This window comes from Orcinus orca, chromosome 2, assembly GCF_937001465.1.
Source record: "Orcinus orca chromosome 2, mOrcOrc1.1, whole genome shotgun sequence".
In the NCBI taxonomy this organism is placed as follows: Eukaryota; Metazoa; Chordata; class Mammalia; order Artiodactyla; family Delphinidae; genus Orcinus; species Orcinus orca.
This window is the reverse complement of record NC_064560.1, coordinates 140,589,433-140,612,151: the sequence shown is the minus strand read 5'-3', so window position 1 is coordinate 140,612,151 and position 22,719 is coordinate 140,589,433. Positions and strand designations below refer to the sequence as shown.

At 37.7% G+C, this 22,719-nt stretch overlaps 1 protein-coding gene across 1 annotated transcript in view; it reads right to left on the bottom strand.

Annotated features, from left to right (window-relative positions):
* The window catches only part of TTC6 (tetratricopeptide repeat domain 6), a 210,962-nt gene that overhangs the window by 114,219 nt on the left and 74,024 nt on the right, over positions 1–22,719 (bottom strand). Inside the window, exons 4-6 of the mRNA XM_049705957.1 lie at positions 20,920–21,129; positions 15,208–15,341; positions 10,588–10,782 (exon numbers count right to left, since the gene is read on the bottom strand). Of these exons, the coding sequence (XP_049561914.1) occupies positions 10,588–10,782; positions 15,208–15,341; positions 20,920–21,129 (539 nt within the window). The remainder of the gene's footprint in view (positions 1–10,587; positions 10,783–15,207; positions 15,342–20,919; positions 21,130–22,719) is intronic.

Below are 22,719 nucleotides of genomic sequence, written 5' to 3'. Positions count from 1 at the left end.
CACATAGAGGCTAAACAATACACTACTAAACAACCAAAAGATCACTGAAGAAATCAAAGAGGAGGTCAAAAAATACCTAGAAAAAAATGACAATGTAAACACGATGACCCAAAACCTATGGGATGCAGCAAAAGCAGTTCCAAGAGGGAAGTTTACAGCAATACAATCTTACCTCAAGAAACCATAAAAATCTCAAATAAACAACATAACCTTACACCTAAAGCAATAAGAGAAAGAAGAGCAAAAAATCCCAAAGTTAGCAAAAGGAAAGAAATCATGAAGATCAGATCAGAAATAAATGAAAAAGAAATGAAGGAAACGATAGCAAAGATCAATACAACTAAAAGCTGGTTCTTTGAGAATTGATAAACCATTATCCAGACTCATCACGAAAAGAAGTGAGAAGACTCAAATCAATAGAATTAGAAATGAAAAAGAACAACTGACAATGCAGAAATACAAAGGATCTTGAGAGATTACTACAGGCAACTATACGCCAATAAAATGGACAACCTGGAAGAAATGGACAAATTCTTAGAAAAGCACAACATTCTGAGACTAAACCAGGAAGAAATAGAAAATATAAACAGACCAATCACAAGCACTGAAATTGACACTGTGATTAAAAATCCTCCAGCAAACAAAAGCCCAGGACCTGATGGCTTCACAGGCGAATTCTATGAAACATTTAGACAAGAGCTAACACCTATCCCTCTAAACTCTTCCAAAACATAGCAGAGGGAGGAACAATCCCAAACTCATTCTACGAGGCCACCATCACCCTGATACCAAAACCAGACAAAGATGTCACGAAAGATAACTACAGGCCAATATCACAGATGCAAAAATCCTCAACAAAACACTAGCAAACAGAATCCAACAGCACATTAAAAGGATCATACACCATGCTCAAGTGGGATTTATCCCAGGAATGCAAGGATTCTTCAGTATATGCAAATCAATCAATGTGATAAACCATATTAACAAATTGAAGGAGAAAAACCATATGATCGTCTCAGTAGACGCAGAAAAAGTTTTCAACAAAATTCAACACCCATTTGTCATAAAAGCTCTCCAGAAAGTAGGCATAGAGGGAACTTAACCTCAACAAAATAAAGGCCATATATGACAAAGCCACAGCCAACACTGTTCTCAGTGGTGAAAACTGAAACCATTTCCACTAAGGATCAGGAACAAGACAAGGTTGCCCACTCTCACCACTAGTATTCAACATAGTTTTGGAAGTTTTAGCCACAGCAATCAAAGAAGAAAAAGGAATAAAAGGAATCCAAATCGGAAAAGAAGTAAAACTGTCACTGTTTGCAGATGACATGATACTATACATAGAGAATCTTAAAGATGCTACCAGAAAATGACTAGAGCTAATCAATGAATTTGGTAAAGTTGCAGGATACAAAATTAATGCACAGAACTCTTGCATTCCTATACACTAGTGATGAAAAATATGAAAGAGAAATTGAGGAAACACTCCCATATACGATTGCAACAAAAGAACAAAGTACCTGGGAATAAACCTACCTAAGGCGACAAAAGACCTGTATGCAGAAAACTATAAGACAATGATGAAAGAAATTAAAGATGATAAAAAAAGATGGAGAGATATACCAGGTTCTTGGATTGGAAGAATCAATATTGTGAAAAATGACTATACCACCCAAAGTAATCTACAGATTCAATGCAATCCCTATCAAACTACCAGTCGCATTTTTCACAGAACTAGAACAAAAAATTTCACAATTTCTATGGAAACACAAAAGACCCCACATAGCCAAAGCAATCTTGAGAAAGAAAAACGGAGCTGGAGGAATCAGGCTCCCAGACTTCAGAATACACTACAAAGCTACAGTAATCAACACAGTATGTTACTGGCACAAAAACAGAAATATACACCAATGGAACAGGATAGAAAGCCCAGAGATAAACCCACACACATATGGTCACCTTATTTTTTATAAAAGAAGCAAGAATATACAATGGAGAAAGGACAGCCTCTTCAATAAGCAATGCTGAGAAAACAGCTACATGTAAAAGAATGAAATTAGAACACTCCCTAACACCATACACAAAAATAAACTCAAAACGGATTAAAGACCTAAAAGTAAGTCCAGACACTATAAAACTCTTAGAGGAAAACATAGGAAGAACACTCTGTGACATAAATCACAGCAAGATCCTTTTTGATCGACCTCCTAGAGAAACGGAAATAAAAACAAAAATAAACAAATGAGACCTAATGAAACTTAAAAGCATTTGCACAGCAAAGGAAAACCTAAACAAGATGAAAAGACAATCCTCAGAATGGGAGAAGATATTTGCAAATGAAGCAACTGACAAAGGATCAATCTCCAAAATATACAAGCAGCTCATGCAGCTCAATATCAAAAAAACAAACAAGCCAACCCATCCCCAAACTGGGCAGAAGACCTAAACAGACATTTCTCCAAAGAAGATATACAGATTGCCAACAAACACATGAAAGGATGCTCAACATCATTAATCATTAGAGAAATGCAAATCAAAGCTACAATGAGGTATCACCTCACACTGGTCAGAATGGACATCATCAAAAAATCTATGAACAATAAATGCTGGAGAGGGTGTGGAGAAAAGGGAACCCTCCTGCTCTGTTGGTGGGAATGTAAATTGATACAGCTACTATGGAGAACAGTATAGAGCTTCCTTAAAAAACTAAAAATAGAACTACCATATGACCCAGCAATCCCACTATTGGGCATATACCCTGAGAAAACCATAATTCAAAAAGAGACATGTACCACAATGTTCACTGCAGTACTATTTACAATAGCCAGGACATGGAAGCAACCTAAGTGTCCATCAACAGATGAATGGATAAAGAAGATGTGGCACATAAATATTACTCAGCCATATAAAGAAACGAAATTGAGTTATTTGTAGTGAGGTGGATGGACCTAGAGTCTGTCATACAGAGTGAAGTCAGTCAGAAAGAGAAAAATAAATGACATACGCTAACGCATATATATGGAATCTAAAAAAAAAAAAAAAAAAGGTCATGAAGAACGTAGGGGCAGGACAGGAATAAAGATGCAGATATAGAGAATGGACTTGAGGACACAGGGAGGGGGAAGGGGAAGCTGGGACGAAGTGAGAGAGTGGCATGGACATATATACACTACCAAATGTAAAATAGATAGCTAGTGGGAAGCAGCAGCATAGCACAGGGAGATCAGCTCGGTGCTTTGTGTCCACCTAGATGGGTGGGATAGGGAGGGTGGGAGGGAGACACAAGAGGGAGGAGATATGGGGATATATGTATATGTATAGCTGATTCACTTTGTTACACAGCAGAAACTAACACACAACTGTAAAGCAACTATACTCCAATACAGATGTCAAAAAATAATTAATTTAAAAAGAAAAGAATTGCCAGGTAAAGCTATCTGATATTAACTTTGGGCAGCCAGAAATGGCCTATCTTCATTCAAAGACGAGTACACTGGAAAATCCAATATCAGTTCTATGAAGAGAGTCTTCAAAGCATAGGAAAGAAATATAGTATTCAAAAAGTTATATGAAGAACATTCTTTTAGAAGAGTTTTATTATACAAATCAAAAAATATTTTGAAATGGTCTGCTCTGTGCTGTGAAAATAAATTTTTTAATGCTTTCATGAAACAGGTAAAAGTTCAGATAAAACAAAAGACTTGGATTTTTCTTAAGAGTCTGATAGAATTAAGAACAAATAAGAAAAATGCTATAGTGATAAAAAGTGGTAATTAGAACAAATTTTTAAAATTTACATCTCAGAAAATGAAACCGTTGATATAGAACATAGGTTTGAGAGATGAATGTAGGCAAGGAGATGATAAATGTAGGTGACAGGTAGTGAAGATGCAACATATAGCTAATTGATATTCCTGAAGAAATGTACCAAATAAACAGAATGAAAACACTACTTGAAATAAAACAGGAAAATGCCCTAAACTGAAGAGCTGTATTTGCATATCAAAAGGGCTTTCCATGTACCAGGAAAAAGTAATTAGAAAACAATCCACTCCCAAACATATGCTAGTGAAATTATTTAATTTAAAGCAAAATTTAAACCCTATAAGCATCTAGGAGTGGAGAAGAAATAAATTACATGCTAAGATTAAGCTAAGATTTAAATTTCAGATTTCTGTCTCACAATATTAGATATAAGACAATGATACAAACAAAAAACACATAAACAAATGTTGACAAATATGTCAGATTATAGGAAAGAGCAAAGAAGCGAAAGAGAAAGAGAGAGACTACAAAATAAGATGACAAGAATAATACCAAATGCATCTGATATGACAATAAATGAATATGGGGTGATCCAACCTACTATAAGAGAATTCATTTCTGATTGGCTTAAAAAAAAGTTCAATACTATGCAATCTACAAGGGACACAACTAAGAAAAATTAAAAGTAAAAGAAAGGGCAAACATATACCATATAAATAAAGCAAAAAATAAGTTGAGTTTCACTTTTCATCCATTTGGTGTACAATCTACAAGGAAAACAGAAGGATCACAGTTAACAGTTTCCTGAATTTTCTTCCATGTAAAAAATTTGTTATACCTAATCACATATCTGTTTATATACTTAGTTCTAACTCGTTTCAGCACACTCTACCTTATTCTTTACTGCAATTCCAATACATCCCATCATTGGATGCACTATAAAATGTCTTCCATTGATGGACACTTAAGTTGTTTTCAGTTTTTAGTTATTATAAGGACAATTACAGTCCTTAATCATTTATCTTAGTTAATAATAGTTATCAGCATACAGATCATATTTAAAGCCATGGTCCTGGATAAGATCACCTTGAGAGTATAGTTAGAGGAGAAAATCCGAGGTCCAAGGATAAGCTTTGGGCACTCCAATATTTTGAAGTCAAGAGATGAGGAGATACCAGCACGAGAGACTAAGAAGACATAGCAAAGGAGGCAGGAATAGAACCAAGAGAGAATGCAGTCCTGAGGCCAAGGGATAAAGGCGTTGTATGGAAAAGCAAGTGATTAACTGTGTTAAGTGTTACTGAGAAGTCACAATGAGGACTGTGATATCTTAAAGCAAATTTGATGATGTCATTCTTCCTCAAAAAATCCTATCAGTGGTGTCTCCATATACTGTGAATAAAAATCTCTCCCCCAAGTCCTCACAGACATGCTCTCACATACACAAAGAGAGCATCTATAAATCCTACATAATCTGACTCTTGTGACCTCTCCAGCATCAACTGCATCACTGCTCTTCCTATTCACTACTGCTTGACATCTTTCCAATTCTCAAATGGGTTCCAACTGTCCACAGCACGGACTCTCAAACTTCAATGTGCATACGAATCACCTGTATTTTTAACAAGCTTCCAGGTGATGGTGATGCTGCTGGTCTGTCAACTATACTTTTGAGTAGCAAGAAACTAAAAAACTTCTTTCCCCTCTTCCTAGCTATCTTCTATTTATTCCTCAGATTTCAATTTAAGTATCATTTCCTCAATCTCCCCCAGATAATTGGGAACTCTTCTTACATGCTTCCATACACTGCACATCTGCATATTAATTGTCACATTCACAATAATTAATTCACCACCTTTCTTCTCTGCTAATCTCCAAATTCCCTGAGGGCAGGGATTACGTTTCTCTTGTTTGCAGATGCTTACCTAGTGCCTAACTCAATGCCTGCCACACAGTAGGTACACAAAAAATATTTACTGATCAATTTAAATGATTATTCAGATCTGTACTTCGTGACATAGAAAGATAATTACAACATAATAAGTTTTAAAAATCAGGTTACAAAACATTTTTTACATAGCATTATCCAAGTTTTGTTCCATATGATTTATTTGCATACAGATAAGACTGGAATCATATACTTAAGAATAGTATTATCTCTGGATGGCAGGATTTTGAGTAACTGTTTTCCTTTTTTGTATTTTCTTGCATATTTGTATTTCTATTATTATTTTGTAGCAAAATAATAAATGAAATTAAGCTTTGAATTCTGACATTTAACTTTTGCTTTTCTAATTTTTGTTGTTGTAGTCACTGCTGTTTTAATGTATAAAACTAACAGTCTGTACATGTTTTTCTAAAATGTGACTAGGAATTTCCCTTGTAATTTGAAGTTGAGTTGAGGGCTAAATCTGGGATCTATGGTCTAAGCACTGCTTACCACCAGAAGCTGGCTATAAGGGTACCTGGCTTGAGAAGGTCAGCCATTTTTGCCAAGACAGCATTTTTGCCACCAGCTCTCTCTTTCTTGATGGTGGATCAACAAAATACACAAGCCATTTTACATAGAAAAATCAGTGAAATAGAACGTAAGTCCATAAATAGTCTTGATAACACATTCAAATTTAAGGTATGAAAAGTTAGCATTTCAAATTAGTGAGAAAAAGAAGGTTTATTGAATAAACGATATTGTGAAATTGGCTAGTCATTTGGGAAAGAAACATTAATGCTTATTCTTCTTATCAAACTAATTAAAGATGAATCAAAGATTTAATTTTTTAAAAGAAAGCCATAAAATTACTAGAAGAAAATATGACAGAATATATTTATTTAAATTTATTTGTTTTTATTTTTGGCTGTGTTGGGTCTTCGTTGCTGTGTGCTGCTGGCTTTCTCTAGTTGCGGTGAGCAGGGGCTACTCTTCATTACAGTGCGCAGGCTTCTCATTGTTGTGGCTTCTCTTGTTGCGAAGCACGGGCTCTAGGCGCACAGGCTTTAGTAGTTGTGTCATGTGGGCTCAGTAGTTGTGGCTTGCGGGCTTAGTTGCTCCGCAGCATGTGGGATCTTCCCGGACCAGGTATCAAACCCGTGTACCTCACATTGGCAGGCAGATTCTTAACCACTGTGCTACCAGGGAAGCCCCAACAGAATATATTTAAATTGAAGTGTAGAAAAGCCCTTTCTAAGAATGACTAGAAGACTAGAGACACCAAGAATGACACCAAGACTAGAACACATAAAGGAAACTATTGCCAGTTTTCACTACTTCTGTATTAGCATACAACTTCCGGATAGCATAAAACAACATAACAAAACTGAAAAGCAAGCAAAACAATTTTTTAAAGTCTACATTATATATATATGATAAAAATCTTTAATATAAAAAGATCACTTATAAATCAATAAGAAAAAGATGAATGATAACAGAATATGAATTGGTAATTCTCAAAAGGAGAAAAACAAATAACCAAGAGATATCCAAAAATATGCTCAATCTTATTAGAAATGAATAAAACAATAAATAAAGAGTTATTTTTCTTCATCAGATTAGGAAAAGATCCAGAAGATTGACAATTAGTGGTTTGGCCAGGTTGAAAGGAAATGAACAATATCATAAATTGTTGGTAAGCATATAAACTGGTGTGATTTTTCTGGAGAGAAGTTCAGCAATGTGCATCAAAAATTTTAAACCAAAAATTTTAATAAATAATTCCACACCTAGGAATTTTCTTACACTGCAGCATGGTTAAGTTAGCAAATATTATGAAATAATTTAAATGTTCACACATAACCTTGAGTGGAAAATATAAGTCTATAGAATGCCATCTATGGTTTAAACACATGTTTACACAGAGATGTTCAGAAGGCTACTCACCAAACTGTTAACACTAATCTAAGTGTTTAAACACTTTTAATAATTTCCCTTATTTTAAAACCCAAAATCTAAAATTCCATGGTAAGAGTTCTAATTCTTAGATGTCTATAAACTTCTCTTTACAATACAGAAACTTTAAAAGCAAAAATATGATCAATATGGAATATTTTATAGTTCTAATCAAAACTGCTATTTAGCAAAATAAACATGTTTGAACAGTACATTGCTATTTTAAATAAACTTATGTACCCACACTATCCCATTAAAATATCCTTGGTGTTTCCCACAAATAACAGTTTCTATGTGCAAAATTAGGAAAGCATTAAAACTATATAACCACAAGTATTATGCTTTGTGGAACTGTTCATTGCACAGAAAAACCAAAAAGCCACCAAGTGAAAGGGTATTCATTTTTTATTCACAGTTACCTTTCTTGAGACAACTTATTAGTGCAGAAAAAATTATACATTTCTCTGAACTTGTAGGCTCAGCAGACAGATATATTTTTGAAAAGGTTAAGCTATGTTTAGCAAGGTAATCCTCAAGAGATGGATGCCAGAGAATTAAATATTCAGTACTTAAATTAACTTCTTATTTGGTACTTAGGAACAAATTGCCAAGAATTATCATCATCAAATAGAACATTTATTGACTCTCTTGGAAAAAGAAAGTGAGACCTACTTGAAAAAAAATTTAGAATTGGAAAGAAATCAGTATTTTTAACACTTTGCCTGAATAATAGAAGCTGTAAGCCAAGGATGCCTGGCTTGCAGAGTGCTAACAGAAATGACTCAATATAGTAGTTTCATAACTACTGGATTATGTTTATGTCTTTATGTCCACTCTCAGCTTTAGGCTTTTCAAAGACATTCCAAAGAAGTCATATGGAACTTCTATAATCTACCAGAGATACTGGAGCAATTCTGAAATTTCTAAAATTCTTCACATATAATTTTATTCATAAAATTATGAATAACACATAAGTCCCTTTAAAAAATCTTTTTGCCTAACAGAAAATAAACATGAGAATGAACTTCTTTTGGGGATTCATACTGAATGCCATTGTGATTACTAAACACAGGGAAACCATGACTTTAACCCTTAAAAGAACGCAGTAAGGTGCTACAATTTTTACTAAAAGTAAAGTTGGAGGAAATGGGATCAGAATATAGCATGAAAAGTGTGGGTCAGTTACTTACAATTTTTTGATAGTGTTAATTAAAAGTGATCTTTTAAAATATTATTCTTATATATCTAGAATAGCTCAAATATAACACTAAACATACATCTACTTAAATTTAACTTAACATTTAATATTTGAGTATTTTAAAAACCTGTTATAGATGATTTTTCAGGATTCCTACCAGGTCTTCTGAAAGACAAGAAACTTTAGAGTATGCATTCTCTATGCGCAGGTAATATCACCCCCAAGGGAGTGAAAATTAGTGACTGGGGAGGGCAGGGGGTGAAAAAGCTTACTCTTTTTATGTATAAGTAAGGCACAGATATACATACAGTACCATAAACAGATATACAGCATATCTAGAGCACTACAATATAATGGAGAGGGGAAGTTGGGTGGGGGAGTCTAAAAAGCCTTCTTACTGGGGTGATAATGAAAAAAAAAGTTTGAGAAAAGTTAAGTTAGGGGCTTCCCTGGTGGCGCAGTGGTTGAGAGTCCGCCTGTCAATGCAGGGGACACGGGTTCGTGCCCCGGTCCGGGAGGATCCCACGTGCCGCAGAGCGGCTGGGCCCGTGAGCCATGGCCGCTGAGCCTGCGCGTCCGGAGCCTGTGCTCTGCATCGGGAGAGGCCACAGCAGTGAGAGGCCCGCGTACCGCAAAAAAAAAAAAAGTTAAACAAATCTGGATTCTTTTTTTTTTTTTTTTTTGGCTGTGTCAGGTCTTAGTTGCGGCATGCGGGATCTTCGTTGAGACATGCAGGATCTTTCGTTGTAGCTCGTGGGCTTCTCTCTCGCGTGCGGGTTTTCTCTCTCTAGTTGCGGCGCACAGGCTTCAACACACATGCGCTCTGTAGTTTGCGGCACACGGGCTCTCCAGTTGAGGTGCATGAGCTCAGTAGTTGTGGCATGTGGGCTTAGTTGCCCCGCGGCATGTGGGATCTTAATTCCCTGACCAGGGGTCGAACCCGCATCCCCTGCATTGGAAGGTGGATTCTCTACCACTAGACCACCAGGGAAGTCCCACAAATCTGGATTCTAATCACTATCTAGAGATAAAACTTGGGCAGGTTACCCGATATTATAAAGCCTAAGGTTCTCCATGAATAAAATGGAAATTATGACTTCTCCCTTATGATTGAAGATTTAAACAGGAAAGATGCAAAGCACACAGCACAGTGCAAGGAATACAGTTCCTGTTAAATAAACGTTAGCCCCCTTCCCTTTTCTCCTCTCATTTGAGGATGCTATAAATTATATACTCTCCATAAAAGAATACTCACATTCTGAAGGGAAGTGAGACACAAGGAGAAATGGAAAAAGGTCCAGAGGAAATGACACTTATACATGATCCCTGGACCCAAGCATGCCCAATGATGCTGAAATCTAAAAACTGGCTTCAACTCCCAAATCTGTGATGTTCTTAGTTGTATAAGCCTGGCAAAGTTGCTTGGTTCTTATAAGCTTCAATTTCCACATCTGTACTCCACAGAGTTGTTACAAAGAACAAATGAGATCATGTATGTGACACTCTTTGGGAACCATAAACCACTAAACTAAAGTTACCTTATACGATAGGGCATGGTTCATGTCAATAATGGCAGGAAATGAAGACACTGACCTAGACTGTGTATGTACCCGGAAGGAATGGAAAGGACCAAAACTGCTCCTTTCAGAAGCAAGTCTTCAAAATCTAAGCCTCAAAGGCAGAAATTCTTTGGCAGTTTAAATCTAGTTTAAAACAAAATTACCAGTGGAACTCTTACCTATCTCTTTGCTCTTCATCTGTATAGCGATCATCTAAGAAAGAGGTTCCACATACTCCAAGTACAGTATTGTGGCCTTTCTTGTCGGCTGTATGATACACTCGAGAAGCCAGGCGCAAGTCAATGGGCAGCTCTTGGGCTGGGATAGTGGCGCACAGATCGTGAAGGGTCCGAGTGGAGTAGTCTCGTGGAATTCTGCCACAGAGATAAGAAAGCGGGCCTCTTTTTATCATTTTGTGCTCTTTAGACGCAAAATACATTCACAATGACAGTTTAGTTCAGGCTCTAAAAAAAGAGGTCTAAATGTTGGAGAGATCACATTTAAAACTAGTACAGTAGTTTCTAAAAAATCTAATATTACAATCTCAGGCCATTGACCAGATCTTCAGCCATATATATAATTGCCTGCTGAAGATCTCAACCTATGTATCCTACAGATATCTCAGAATCAACAGGTCTAAAAGCAAACTCATTATCATCCCACCCCACCCAAACCTCTTCTCTCCGGAACTCTGTAACTCAGTCAGTGACACCATAACCAGCAATCATTCATTACTTCTTTGCTACTCTGCACAAATGCCCGTGTCCCTGAAGAAGCACAACAATACAGTACATTATCCATTAACTAGCATCAGTAGAAACCTGGGTCTCTCTAAGTTAACGTAGCACCTTCCTTCCCACCATGCTAGAACTTGCCTCTTTCCTGCCTTTCCAAAATAGAGAAGAGGGCATGACGATCTGCTTTCTTAATCCCCACTGTCACACTTGTCATGCCATCCAATCAACAAATACTTTTTGAGCATATATTATGTACCAGACTTTGTGCTAGGCAATCCACACACATGGTCTCTAACTTCCACAATGAAACTACCTGGGAGGTATTATTATCCTTATTTTGGAGCAGGCTTATTTTACATAGGTCACAAAATTAGTGAGTGGCTACTAGGATCTACACACAATGCTGCTAACTCTAAGTCAAATGTCTTTCCTATTAATGTCTATTAATGACCCCTGAGGAGAAAGTGGCCCTTAGCGAGTACTACTCCATCCCCACCTCCCTACTAAAGCTATATTCTTACATTAAGCAAATGACCTTTTCATCAAATCAAATCAAATGAACTTTAGATCTTTAGATCGTGGTCTCTGTGACCTCCAAGCCACAGCTGGCAATACTGTTGACCCTTCTTGAAATTGCTCTTCCTCCACGAGCTTTTGTCAGCCTGCACTATCCCAGCTCTCCATCTACCTTTCAAGTTCATCATAATTTGACTTAGTCACCGGTTTTTATTTCACCATCTTCCCAACTGGTATGGGGCTTCCAAGGTTGAGCTACTCTTTCCACATTAGAAAAATCATCTTCAGTGTTTCAGCTCTTTCCTCTGTGCTGAGGGCTCCCAAATCCCATGTCTGGTATCACTATCTCACCTAGATGCCTCATCTTCCAGATACAAAACATTGGGGTCATCTTTGTCTCCTCTGTCCTTCGCCTGCTTATCCAATGAAAAGCTGAGCTTCTCCCTTGGACAGAGCTGTTCAGGTGTGCTCCTTCTCCCCGCTCACTTCTACCACACGCCAGTCGGAGTCCTCATCACCTCAGCTTGCAGAGCAAAGGTCTTCCAGTCGGATTGAGCACTGCACCCTGTCTCTTCCCCCTTCCATGCATCCTGCAAAATTCTATCACACCGATCTTCAAATACTCCTCTCTCCAGCACAATGTTTTTCTGTTGCTTGCTGCATGCATCTAACTTCCTCTTTCTAAGCTTCAAGGCTCTTAGCATCTGGCCCTACTTCTAGCATAGAGTTTAAGAATGTAGACTCTGCAGTCAGACTTCCTCTGTTCAAATCCTGTTTAAAATTATCACTTGGCAATAAGCAAGTAATTAATTTCTTTATACCTCAGTAAGTTGAGAATAACAACGTTTGGTAAGCTGGGAATTACAACATTAGTGCATCCTGGGTAAAGTTGCTTTAAGAAAGAAAGGAATGAATGCATTTAAAACAGTGTCTCTCACATGGCAGGTGTTGTCTCCAGGACAATTCACAGGGCCAGAAAGACCTCTCAGTTCTTTAAGTTATGGATATGTTGCTTATCTTTTTGTCTATGTCTAAACACTCTCCAAACAATAACTCAAGGACAAACTTCTCTGCAAACTTTACTTTTTTTTCTTTCTTACAAATCTCTTTTCATACATTCCCCTATTCTTGTCCCACCCATTCTGACCCTTTATCTAATGGGTTAATGCAGATCCGTCCACTGACCACTCCACGTACCTGGATAGAAGCATAGTATAAGTATGCTAGTATAAAGCAAAGTATAAATATAGACTTTGCATAGTATAAATATAGACTTTGGAGTTAGCTGGGCCTGGATCAGAATCCTAATTCTAACACTTGCAAACTCTATTACTGGTCTCTCTGAAGGTCTTCTGCAAAATGAGAACAAAAATTCTTAACCCTTGCCTCATAAAAATTGATAACAATAACAGTTCCTGGTCTCTGGAACTCTCAAGAAATGCCTGTTTATTTTTATTGCTGTTGTTATTTATTTGCACTGCATAACATCTAACCCATTGCTAGGCACAATATGTACATCATTGAATCACTAATAGAGAGTGGTTTATGTCATTTCCAAAACAGCATAGGGCCCCAAAAAAATACAGGACATGAAGTTTGAACATGTTTAAGTGGAGGAGGAAAAGAGAGGTAAATCTAAAGCGTTTGAAAATGTCTGAGACAAAGAGACATAACTCGGGGAGTGAAAATGGGTCTCCAGGAAGCCAAAGACCCCAGGCACTCAGGGTTCCTAAGAATGGACTGGGAAGAAAAAGAGGAGAGAAAAAGGTGAGTTCTGATGTCAAGCTCACCTACATCTTCATTCTATCTGGGACAGGTCCTGGCTAGTGGAATGTTCTTGAGATTACACTACAGATTTTCTTTTTTCCTTAAAAAAGCATCAGAACCAATCTGAATTCCTATGTTCCCATCATACTCTAATAATATAGATCTGCAAGTGAATCTCCCTTGGTTGAGCTAAATAACACTGTTTTCAAGGGATGGCTGAATTCCTAAGGAAACAACTTAATTTGGAAGCTAGTCACTGGTGAGAAAAGCTAGGTTAAAAATTGATTAAGAAAAAGGAGAAGTGAATAAAAGATTTTCCAAAATTCTCTTTTATCATATAAACTTTTTAAATATCAGATTTTTATTCCTCTGCACCTCATTCTTATTTCTTTATAATGGTGATTTCTGATTTCAGTTTTAATGAATTAACACAGTAAATGAATTAACACAGTACTATATATATCAAGAAGATCTACAAATATTTTTGGCATGCTTAAGAAAGGCTGTGTGTTTTTATAGCACACTCTCCTTAAACAGGACTATTTGTCATTCTTTGAAACACTAAGACATAAAAAAGAAAAGACTCTCTCTGTGTGTGGCCACACTACTTTGCCTAATGCACTAAATGCAAGGTTTTTTAGGGAAAAAAAATCAAGAAGTTTCTGCTTCATTGATAATCTGACTAACTATTTATTGAAGGTAAAATACTTGTTGTCTGCTGTCACTATTTGTTTTAATACATAATCTTGCTAACTAAATGAGCTTAAAGCAATGCAGATAAGCAATGGCATGTACAGGGTCACTTAAATGCCAATTTGACTCTTTCATAAACTTTGGCATTCTTTTCCCATGAGTCTACTCTCAGCTACTAAATTGAGAGTCATATCCATTTACAAAGTTTAGGCTGGCCATAAAAAGGTTGCCTTCCATGTCCTGCACACTTTTCAGTGCCCTAAGCAACAACAAAAGCTAATAATTAAAGCTTCTTTAAGCCCCCATAAAGAGTTAAATGAAGAAGAATCTAGAATAAACCAACCCATAAAAACCTAGTGGAAAAATAAGGAGAAAATAAGTTTCAACAAGATGACTGGCAAAAGATAGACCATAAACCTAAACTGCATTTACACAGTATTATTCAAAATTATGGTTGTACCCCTGTGTAAAAAGAAACCCTACTGAAAATATGTGGGGGGATGGGAATGAAACATGAAATGATAGCAGAGAAAAATAAGGCCGTCTAAATTTCCAAATCGACTGGCCTATGGACATTTTGTGCTGGGTTGTCTTTTATTTTATCATAACAAAATTAATGAATATAATGAGCAGTTAATCCAAATCAGGCACTTCAGTGACCAAAAATATCAAATCTAACATGTTAATATTTTTATTCTAGCTATTGTTATGTCATTAAACTAAGTATATTGGTCAAAAAACAAAAAAGAAAAGAGTAGAAAGAAGTGTGGAGGACTTCCCTGGGGGTCCAGTGGTTAAGACTCCACACTTCCAATGCAGGGGGCGTGGGTTCCATCCCCAGTCAGGAAACTAAGATCCCACGTGCCACGTGGCGTGGCCAGAAAAAAAAAAAGTGTGGAGTACAACATACATATCCCTAACTGTACTATCTGCCACCAACTCTTCCTGTGAGAAGGTTTAAGTTGGATCTCAGACACGAATTCCTGAAACATTTAGTTTTCCTTTAAAAACACTCTTTCAGGTACCAATGCTACTACTGAATAACTTCTCTTCAGACACTTAAATTTGTAAAGTTAAGGAAGTTACTTTTTTTTAGGTAGGTTTTGATCACACAGGGGCTTGGAAACCTTTCTTTGTCTCTGTTGTGTAATTCCTAATTTACTTTTCCGCCTTCGCTTAACTTCTTTTCCTTTGATTTGCAACAATTCTGATGATTTCACCTTGGAAAAAACATAAAATGCGCCATTAAGGAAAGCTGTAGCCAAGCGTTAGATCTTTCTCTCTATTTAACGGTGCATGGTATTTTTAAACTCCTAATTTCTATGTGTATTTTATAACAGAATATAAATCCTAAAGGTGGAGTTGATATGTTCTTCTAATTTTTTTCCTAAATTCTACCATATACACCTTCATAGCAATAAAAATATTAGTACCATATTTATTCATAATATTCTATTTACTGCCTTAAAACTATTAAAAAAAAATAAGATTTTTTTTTCCCTCCATAAATCTACTATTCTTGATTGGTATTTCTAATAGAACTTACCTTTAGCTACTTAAAGTCTGGCATGACTGCTGGTTGCAAGCACAAGCCAAAATGAACTTTAATGCTTTATAGAACTATTTTGAACAATGTTTACCAATTTATGCCTCTTACAGTTTTACTGTTTTCTATTTCCACTGCTTGGGAAAAACCAAATGCATTTTTGTCTCTTAAATAATTGCTTTTTAATCATTATAGGTATTAGGAGTATTGTTTTCCTAGATTCCTTAGGAAATTTGCAGAATTCATGGCAATAGTTCATCCAAAGATATTTTTCTCTGTGGGTTGCTCTGTCCTTTTTTGAGACTAGATTTAAGGAAGAAAGCAGGGAGGTGTTCCTTGGGGAAAGCAGAGAATGACTGAGTAAATAGAAGGAGGCCAGATAAAGGGAGGTTCTTCTAAATTAGGTAGAGGGTTTGGGCTCGATGCAGCTGTAAGCAGAGAGCTATTGCAATGTCTTCGGTAAGGAAGTGATGATGAATAAGGAAAGCTCAGAGTATGAGTATTCTGTCTCACCATGCAGTTCAAGTCTGAATTTCCTCTATATTATCTCCACCAAAGGCCATCCATCCCGACTTGAACATGATCAGAAACAGAGGACCTGGATAAATCCAAAGGTAGCCACTTTCTCTTTGAAATCTTTCCAGTTGTTAGAATTTTTGTTTGTTTATTACTGAGCCTAACAACTTTCATCCACCAGTCTCAATTCAAACACCAGGATCATACAGGAATGATCTGGTTCTCTTCCATTTGACAGACAAATATTCGAATACAGTTGACTCCCCTGGGCGTTCTTTTCCCCCACATAAGCATCCCCAGTCCTTTCAACTCTACCTTACATGACATGGTTTTGAAATACTCTTGTCATCCTGAGCACTCTCTTCCAGTCTCCAATTTGTCAGTGTCTCTCCTGGGGTTGGACACCCAGATCTGAACACAATATTTGAGGTGTGATGTGATCAGATCCACCAGGAGAAAGATGATCCTCTTTTATGGTAATCATCAATCAATGCAAATTATGATTGCACATATCTTCCTATCACAAATCTAAATTATAACTTAAAACCGTGAAGTCTTGTCCACATGTGCTCTAAGTCATGCCATCCCATATCTGTGCACTTAGTTTGTGGAACCAAAGAAGGAACCATACATACATTTATCCCAATTAAATTTCATCTGAGGTCTGACCAAGCAAATCTTACCAGTCACATTTTGGACATTACCTGCAAATCCAATCAGTAAATCTTCCATATTCTCAACCAAATTATCAGAAAATAAGCTGAATTGGACACAGCCCTATAACAGTCCACTAGGGACTTTCATGACTAATTGTCCTTTGCATAACTAGTTATAAATCCACCTGGCAGTTCACCCGATTGTAGTCTTGTCTACAAAACTGTCATCAGGAGGCTTTCATAAATGGATTGCTGAAATCCAAAAGGTAATAACAATAACTAATATTTATTAAGTTTTCTGGTATGCCAGGCTCTTCCCCATGATACTCATGTGTTGACCCCCAGGTCTGACACTCTTCTTATGTTCGTTCTAGTAATTCTCAAAAAAGTAAATAAATAATAAGGTTGGTCTTCCATGGCTTGCCCTTAGGGAACCCATGCTGGCTCCAGGTGATTACTCCTTCCTTTTATAAGGGTTCAAACACAATTATTTTAATGATTCATTTAATCATTCCAGAGTTTTGTCCAAGGTCAGTGCACACATTACAGAAACCATAACTCTTACTCTTAAAAGAAAAAATAAAACTCAGATTTGCCCGGCTTCCCTGGTGGTGCAGTGGTTGAGAGTCCGCCTGCCGATGCAGGGGACGTGGGTTCGTGCCCCGGTCCGGGAAGATCCCACATGCCGCGGAGTGGCTGGGCCCGTGAGCCATGGCCTCTGGGCCTGCGCGTCCGGAGCCTGTGCTCCGCAACGGGAGAGGCCACAACGGTGAGAGGCCTGCGTACCGCAAAAAAAAAAAAAAAAAAAAAAAACCAACTCAGATTTGCAGTTGCCAGTCTCCAGGCTCCTAGCACCTTTCCCATGGCAGCAGCTCCTCAAAGCCGCTGCTGACGGGCACAGCAGGCTTAAACCTATCTATCTGAGCCAACAGGATCAGATATCTAAGTTAACTCTTAAAATCTTTTACCAATCTCGGGCTTCAAGTTTCTTTTTTCAATTCTTTTCTCTTCTTTCTAAACTAAGGATCATCCTCCTTGTCAGATTTAAGAGAAGCAAAGTACCATTTTATCAGCTTCCCTTTCTCTTTGTCATAGTTCTGTTTATTTAAAACCTCAACCTTTCTCCAAAAATAAATTAAGACCATTCTGTCATCCGTTGTCATCACACTATTCATCCATAATGACAGGGTTATCCTTCCTTTTTTCTCTCTTTGCTCCAAAACTAACACCAAAAAATACTTTCTTATTCTTAGCATTATTCACAGGCCTCAACCCATTTTGGATCTTAGCTCTCCTGATATAATTGTTATAGCCACATGCCACTTTTATGTTTATCTATGGATATGTGTTTCTTCTTTCATCTTCTGTATACTTTTAAAACTCTGAATGCAATAGATCACTCAAAATTGTCTTATGAAAATGTGCGGGGTTGGGGGGGGTTTGGGGTATCCCACATCTCTGAAACTTCCTTCTACTTAGAATCTCAGGACATGTGCTAGCTATATATTTTTTTTACAGACTTTTTCCCTCCTAAAATGCTCAACAATCCTCTCATCAGTTCTTCTGTCAGTCATTTCTTCACAGAGTCGCTATTATCTAATTTCTCCTTTTGTTGGTCATGACTTAGACCAGAGACCTAATAACCTTTATCATACTAATGAGCTTCTAAGGATAGAAATGGTCAATAAAGTAACAACTGATTAAATTCTCTACTTTTTTTGCTGAATGAGACTGTCTGGCATGTATCTGAGCAGTGAAAGTCCTGCATTTCTCCTTTATCACACCTCTGTGACACCTCTCTGAGTGATGTCAGAAGAAGTTTTCTTGTCCCCCCAGTCTGGCCTGGCTTGCTGGAGTATACTGTTCCTCATTCCTGTGCCAGAGATGCTAGAGACTAACGTTATGGCCTCAAATGTCCAAACAGGGTAAAACTCACGGATAATGACTGATCTTGAGATGTTACCACAAATAAAAGAAATCCAAGGTGAAGATTTGGTGGGATGAGTCAGAAAACTTCCAGCACTATTTTCTCTGGCATTTCTGATGTGTCCCACAATATCCCACAACTATAAACCATAAAGTCTTATCAGACATTCTCTTCTCCTCCTTTTGAAACACTTCTGGTTTCAGTTTAGAATCCTCTGTTCTCTAAGTCTCTCTCATCAAACCATTCCCCCTAGTTAAGTGAGGAACACTCCATCCATAGTCATTTTTGCCACTGTGAGTCTTGTACTTAACCAGATACCTGTTCATTGTTGTTATAAAAGGGCAGTGCTGCAAAGCGGCAAAGAGTGAAGGATCCAGAATTAGACCGCCTCAGTTCAAGTCCTGACTCTACAACTTAGCCATACGGTTGTACCTGTGCAAATTCGTTATCTTCTTCATGACTCATATTTTTTAACTATAAAATGAAAGTAATAATAGGGCTGTTATCAGGGGGAAAAAAAAGATAACATATGTAAAATACTTAGCAAAGTGGCTGAAACGTGGTAAGCACTCAATAAATTCTAGTTACCTTAGGAAATGACTGTTTTTAGCAAAAAAAAATAATTTTGCATATTTCTTAATAATATTTAATATCAGCCACAGCAAACCAAAAGAATGAACACTATGGGACTTTTTCAATGAGGGATTCAAATTCCTGACAGGCCATTGTGGTTAAATCACTGTCCAGAAAATCCATTTCCTTCTTTGACACATTTAGTAGCTAACCATCTGCCCCTCATTTTATTTCCAATGTCCCAATGCTCAGGTAGGAGAATAGATAAAAACACTACCTGTGCCCACAAACCTAACACTCTTTCAAGATGCCATTGTTTTAAAAGATGCCTTCTAAGTTCTCCACACCTAGAAGGTGTCAGCCTAACACACAGGCTGCACCAGCAGTAGTTAGCAATGAGTGGGGTTACTCAGCCTTGGCAAGCTTCACTTCATACCCCAAATGTGAGCTTTAGGAAGACAGCATGACTTCTGATGAAGTCATTCACCAATCACAGCCTAAGTCCCTTCCCCCGACAGCAGTGGTGTCACCTGTTACTTGTGGATCTTCCTTATGATCTATTATTGCAGGAAGATCCGTATGCTAGTGTCATGCAGGATGAACCTAAGAAAGTAGGACTTGAGAAATGAATAAAAACCAGGAGGCAACTGTACTAATCCAGACATAAGGTCAACTGTAAAATGAAGAAAAAAATTACAAGCAATAATATTTAGGAGGAATCTAGGCCTTGGAGGCTGATTATTTTGTGAGAGGCAAGAAAACAATAAGGTCATGGATAGATCTAAGGTTTCAGAGTTGGGATTTTGGGGCAAAAGTTGAAGAACTGTTAATGGCTAGTTCACTTGGGCGAAGCACAGTAGTAGGATCATGGCCATTGATGGGAAGAGGGAAACCCAGAAGGAGAGGGACTGACTAGAAACGTTGTTTATGCAAGAAGGGGTATCCATCTAAATCTGTCAGAATAGACTGCTGGAGATAATACCAAGATAGTAAGCTGTGGTTCAGGAAAAAGTGGCTTTTTTAAAAATCCTAATAATAATATATCTATTTTTAAATAAACTCATTTATTCAAGTCAAAAAGTGACTCAAATTAAAGAAGTGTACTAAGTAAATAATAGTAAGGCAATATACAAATATGGTAAAATTATGAAAATTATGCATAAATAAAGTGGAATAAAATTATAAATAAAATAAAATTCTCACAGTAGGAAAAAACTCAGGGAGTAGGATAAACCTAAATGGGGCAAAGGCTACAAAGTTCACCCAGTCCAGGTCCCTGGGCTACAGGTTCCTGACTCTCTCAAGATGGTAACAGGAAGAGTCTTGGTCAATTTCTGAAAGCCCTGAGGTTCCCTCACTCCTTAAAAATCTTTATTCTCTCCCCGGAGTTGCAATTAGGTTTGAGACTAAAAGCTCTGAGAAAACAGAAGTCCCCTTTTCCCAAATGAGCAGCTTTCACATATAAGGCCCTTTTTTCAGGGTGAACCCTCCCACAGGCCTTGGCCCTTTCTGGGCCATATCTTCACACCTACACATCCTCATCTCTCATAACTCTGTTTCCAACATAAGTAGTGTTTTACCTTTAAAGACAGCCACTTGGTTGTTTTTGAATCACCAGTGGGCTGTTCACCTTCCAAAGGTGTACTTGATTCATCTGCTGACTGAACTTCCAAAGTTTCCTGAGGCTTAAATAATATGCTTTCTGCATCTGAGACTCCCCGTTCCGATACGTCCTCTTGTTCAATCTGGAAAGTACTTGATACAGCTTCAGGAAGCTTCTCAAGCACATTCTGTTGGGAAATGTAAATGTACAAATACGCTCTTTTTATTGGTCCTTCCAAAGTTTTAAGTTATGCAATGTTTTCTCTCTGACAACAAATGACTATGAAAATGCGTGACTGAAATTAAGCAGAGGTAGTAAGTGAAGATTTAGAAAAAGAAACTCAAATTGACTTAAGAAAAACATGAAGCGTGGCAAATTATCTTCCTTGGCCCTTGTCTCAGAAAATACTGCTACCCCCCTGTATTATGCAACAACTCTAAGGAAATAACAAGACTCCAATCTTACCCTGATTCTCACCCACACTCACACAGAATCAAGGCCCACTGAAATATATGACCTCTGCCCAACCTGAGGTTCTTTGGTCCTAAGCAATGAGATGCCTGCTAGCCAAATGCTCTTCCAGAAGCATGACTTCAGTCCCTCAGAGAAGAGCTGACACAGAGGCCCCAAGAAGACCACCCAGACACCCCAGCTCTGTGCCAAGCCCTAATGAAAAATTCTCACAAAATACCACTCCTACACCTGTTTTGTGTTTCTTAAAAAGGTCTCACTGACGGGCTTCCCTGGTGGCACAGTGGTTGAGAGTCCGCCTGCCGATGCAGGGGACACGGGTTCGTGCCCCGGTCCGGGAAGATTCCACATGCCACGGAGTGGCTGGGCCCGTGAGCCATGGCCGCTGAGCCTGCGCATCTGGAGCCTGTGCTCAGCAATGGGAGAGGAGCATCTCACAAGAGTGAGAGGCCCGCGTACCACAAAAAAAAAAAAAAAAGGTCTCACTGACTTAATGTGCATCTCACCAAGCCTTTAAGAAAGTATCTTTATAGACATATTTTGGGTATTACCCAATTTTAAACCAAGATTATTTGGGATTATGAGCACTGCCTCAAATTAAGAGATGAGAAAACCAGTCTGATTTACACAGAATCTGAATTTTAGAGAATGACTTGAAAATGCAATTGTATCACTTTGCTCTCTGGCACACTCATTTGCTAATAAGTAAAATAAAGGGTAAAGATGGCATATAGTAGTTCCAAATACTATTTAAGTTTCTTTATTATGTAGGAAAGCATGGCTAAACCAAGAAATATACTTTTGTAAAACATAACTTTAATCTAGAGCTCGTGTTTTTATAAAGCTACTCAATGGTGCTGGGGAAAGAGTAAGAGCTTTGTAACTAGACAGGACTTAATACAAATCCTGGATGTGTCTTATCAATAGATGTGTAATCTTGGTCAAGTTACTTTAAACCCTTTTTAGTCTCATTTTCCTCACTGGTAAAAAAGGGGTTAAAAAAAGTCCTTCCATAAAATGGTAGAATAGCTACACAAGGGTAACATGTGTTATGAGCCTATATTGTCTACCTATGACAAACTCATTCATTTTATGTTCCATAGCTTTTGGAACTGTTCATCACTCCCTTTCTTTTGACCCCGTCTGCTCCTGGCTTCCTCAACACACTCTACCAGGGTCTAGCTGGGGAGACTGAATAGATGAAGGTTCCACCCTTCAAAAACTTGAGAGGGAAAGGGTAATCCTCCAGCTTCAACTGACCCTCTCAGAACTCTGCCAGCCTTGCCTACCCAGAAAGCCATTAGTG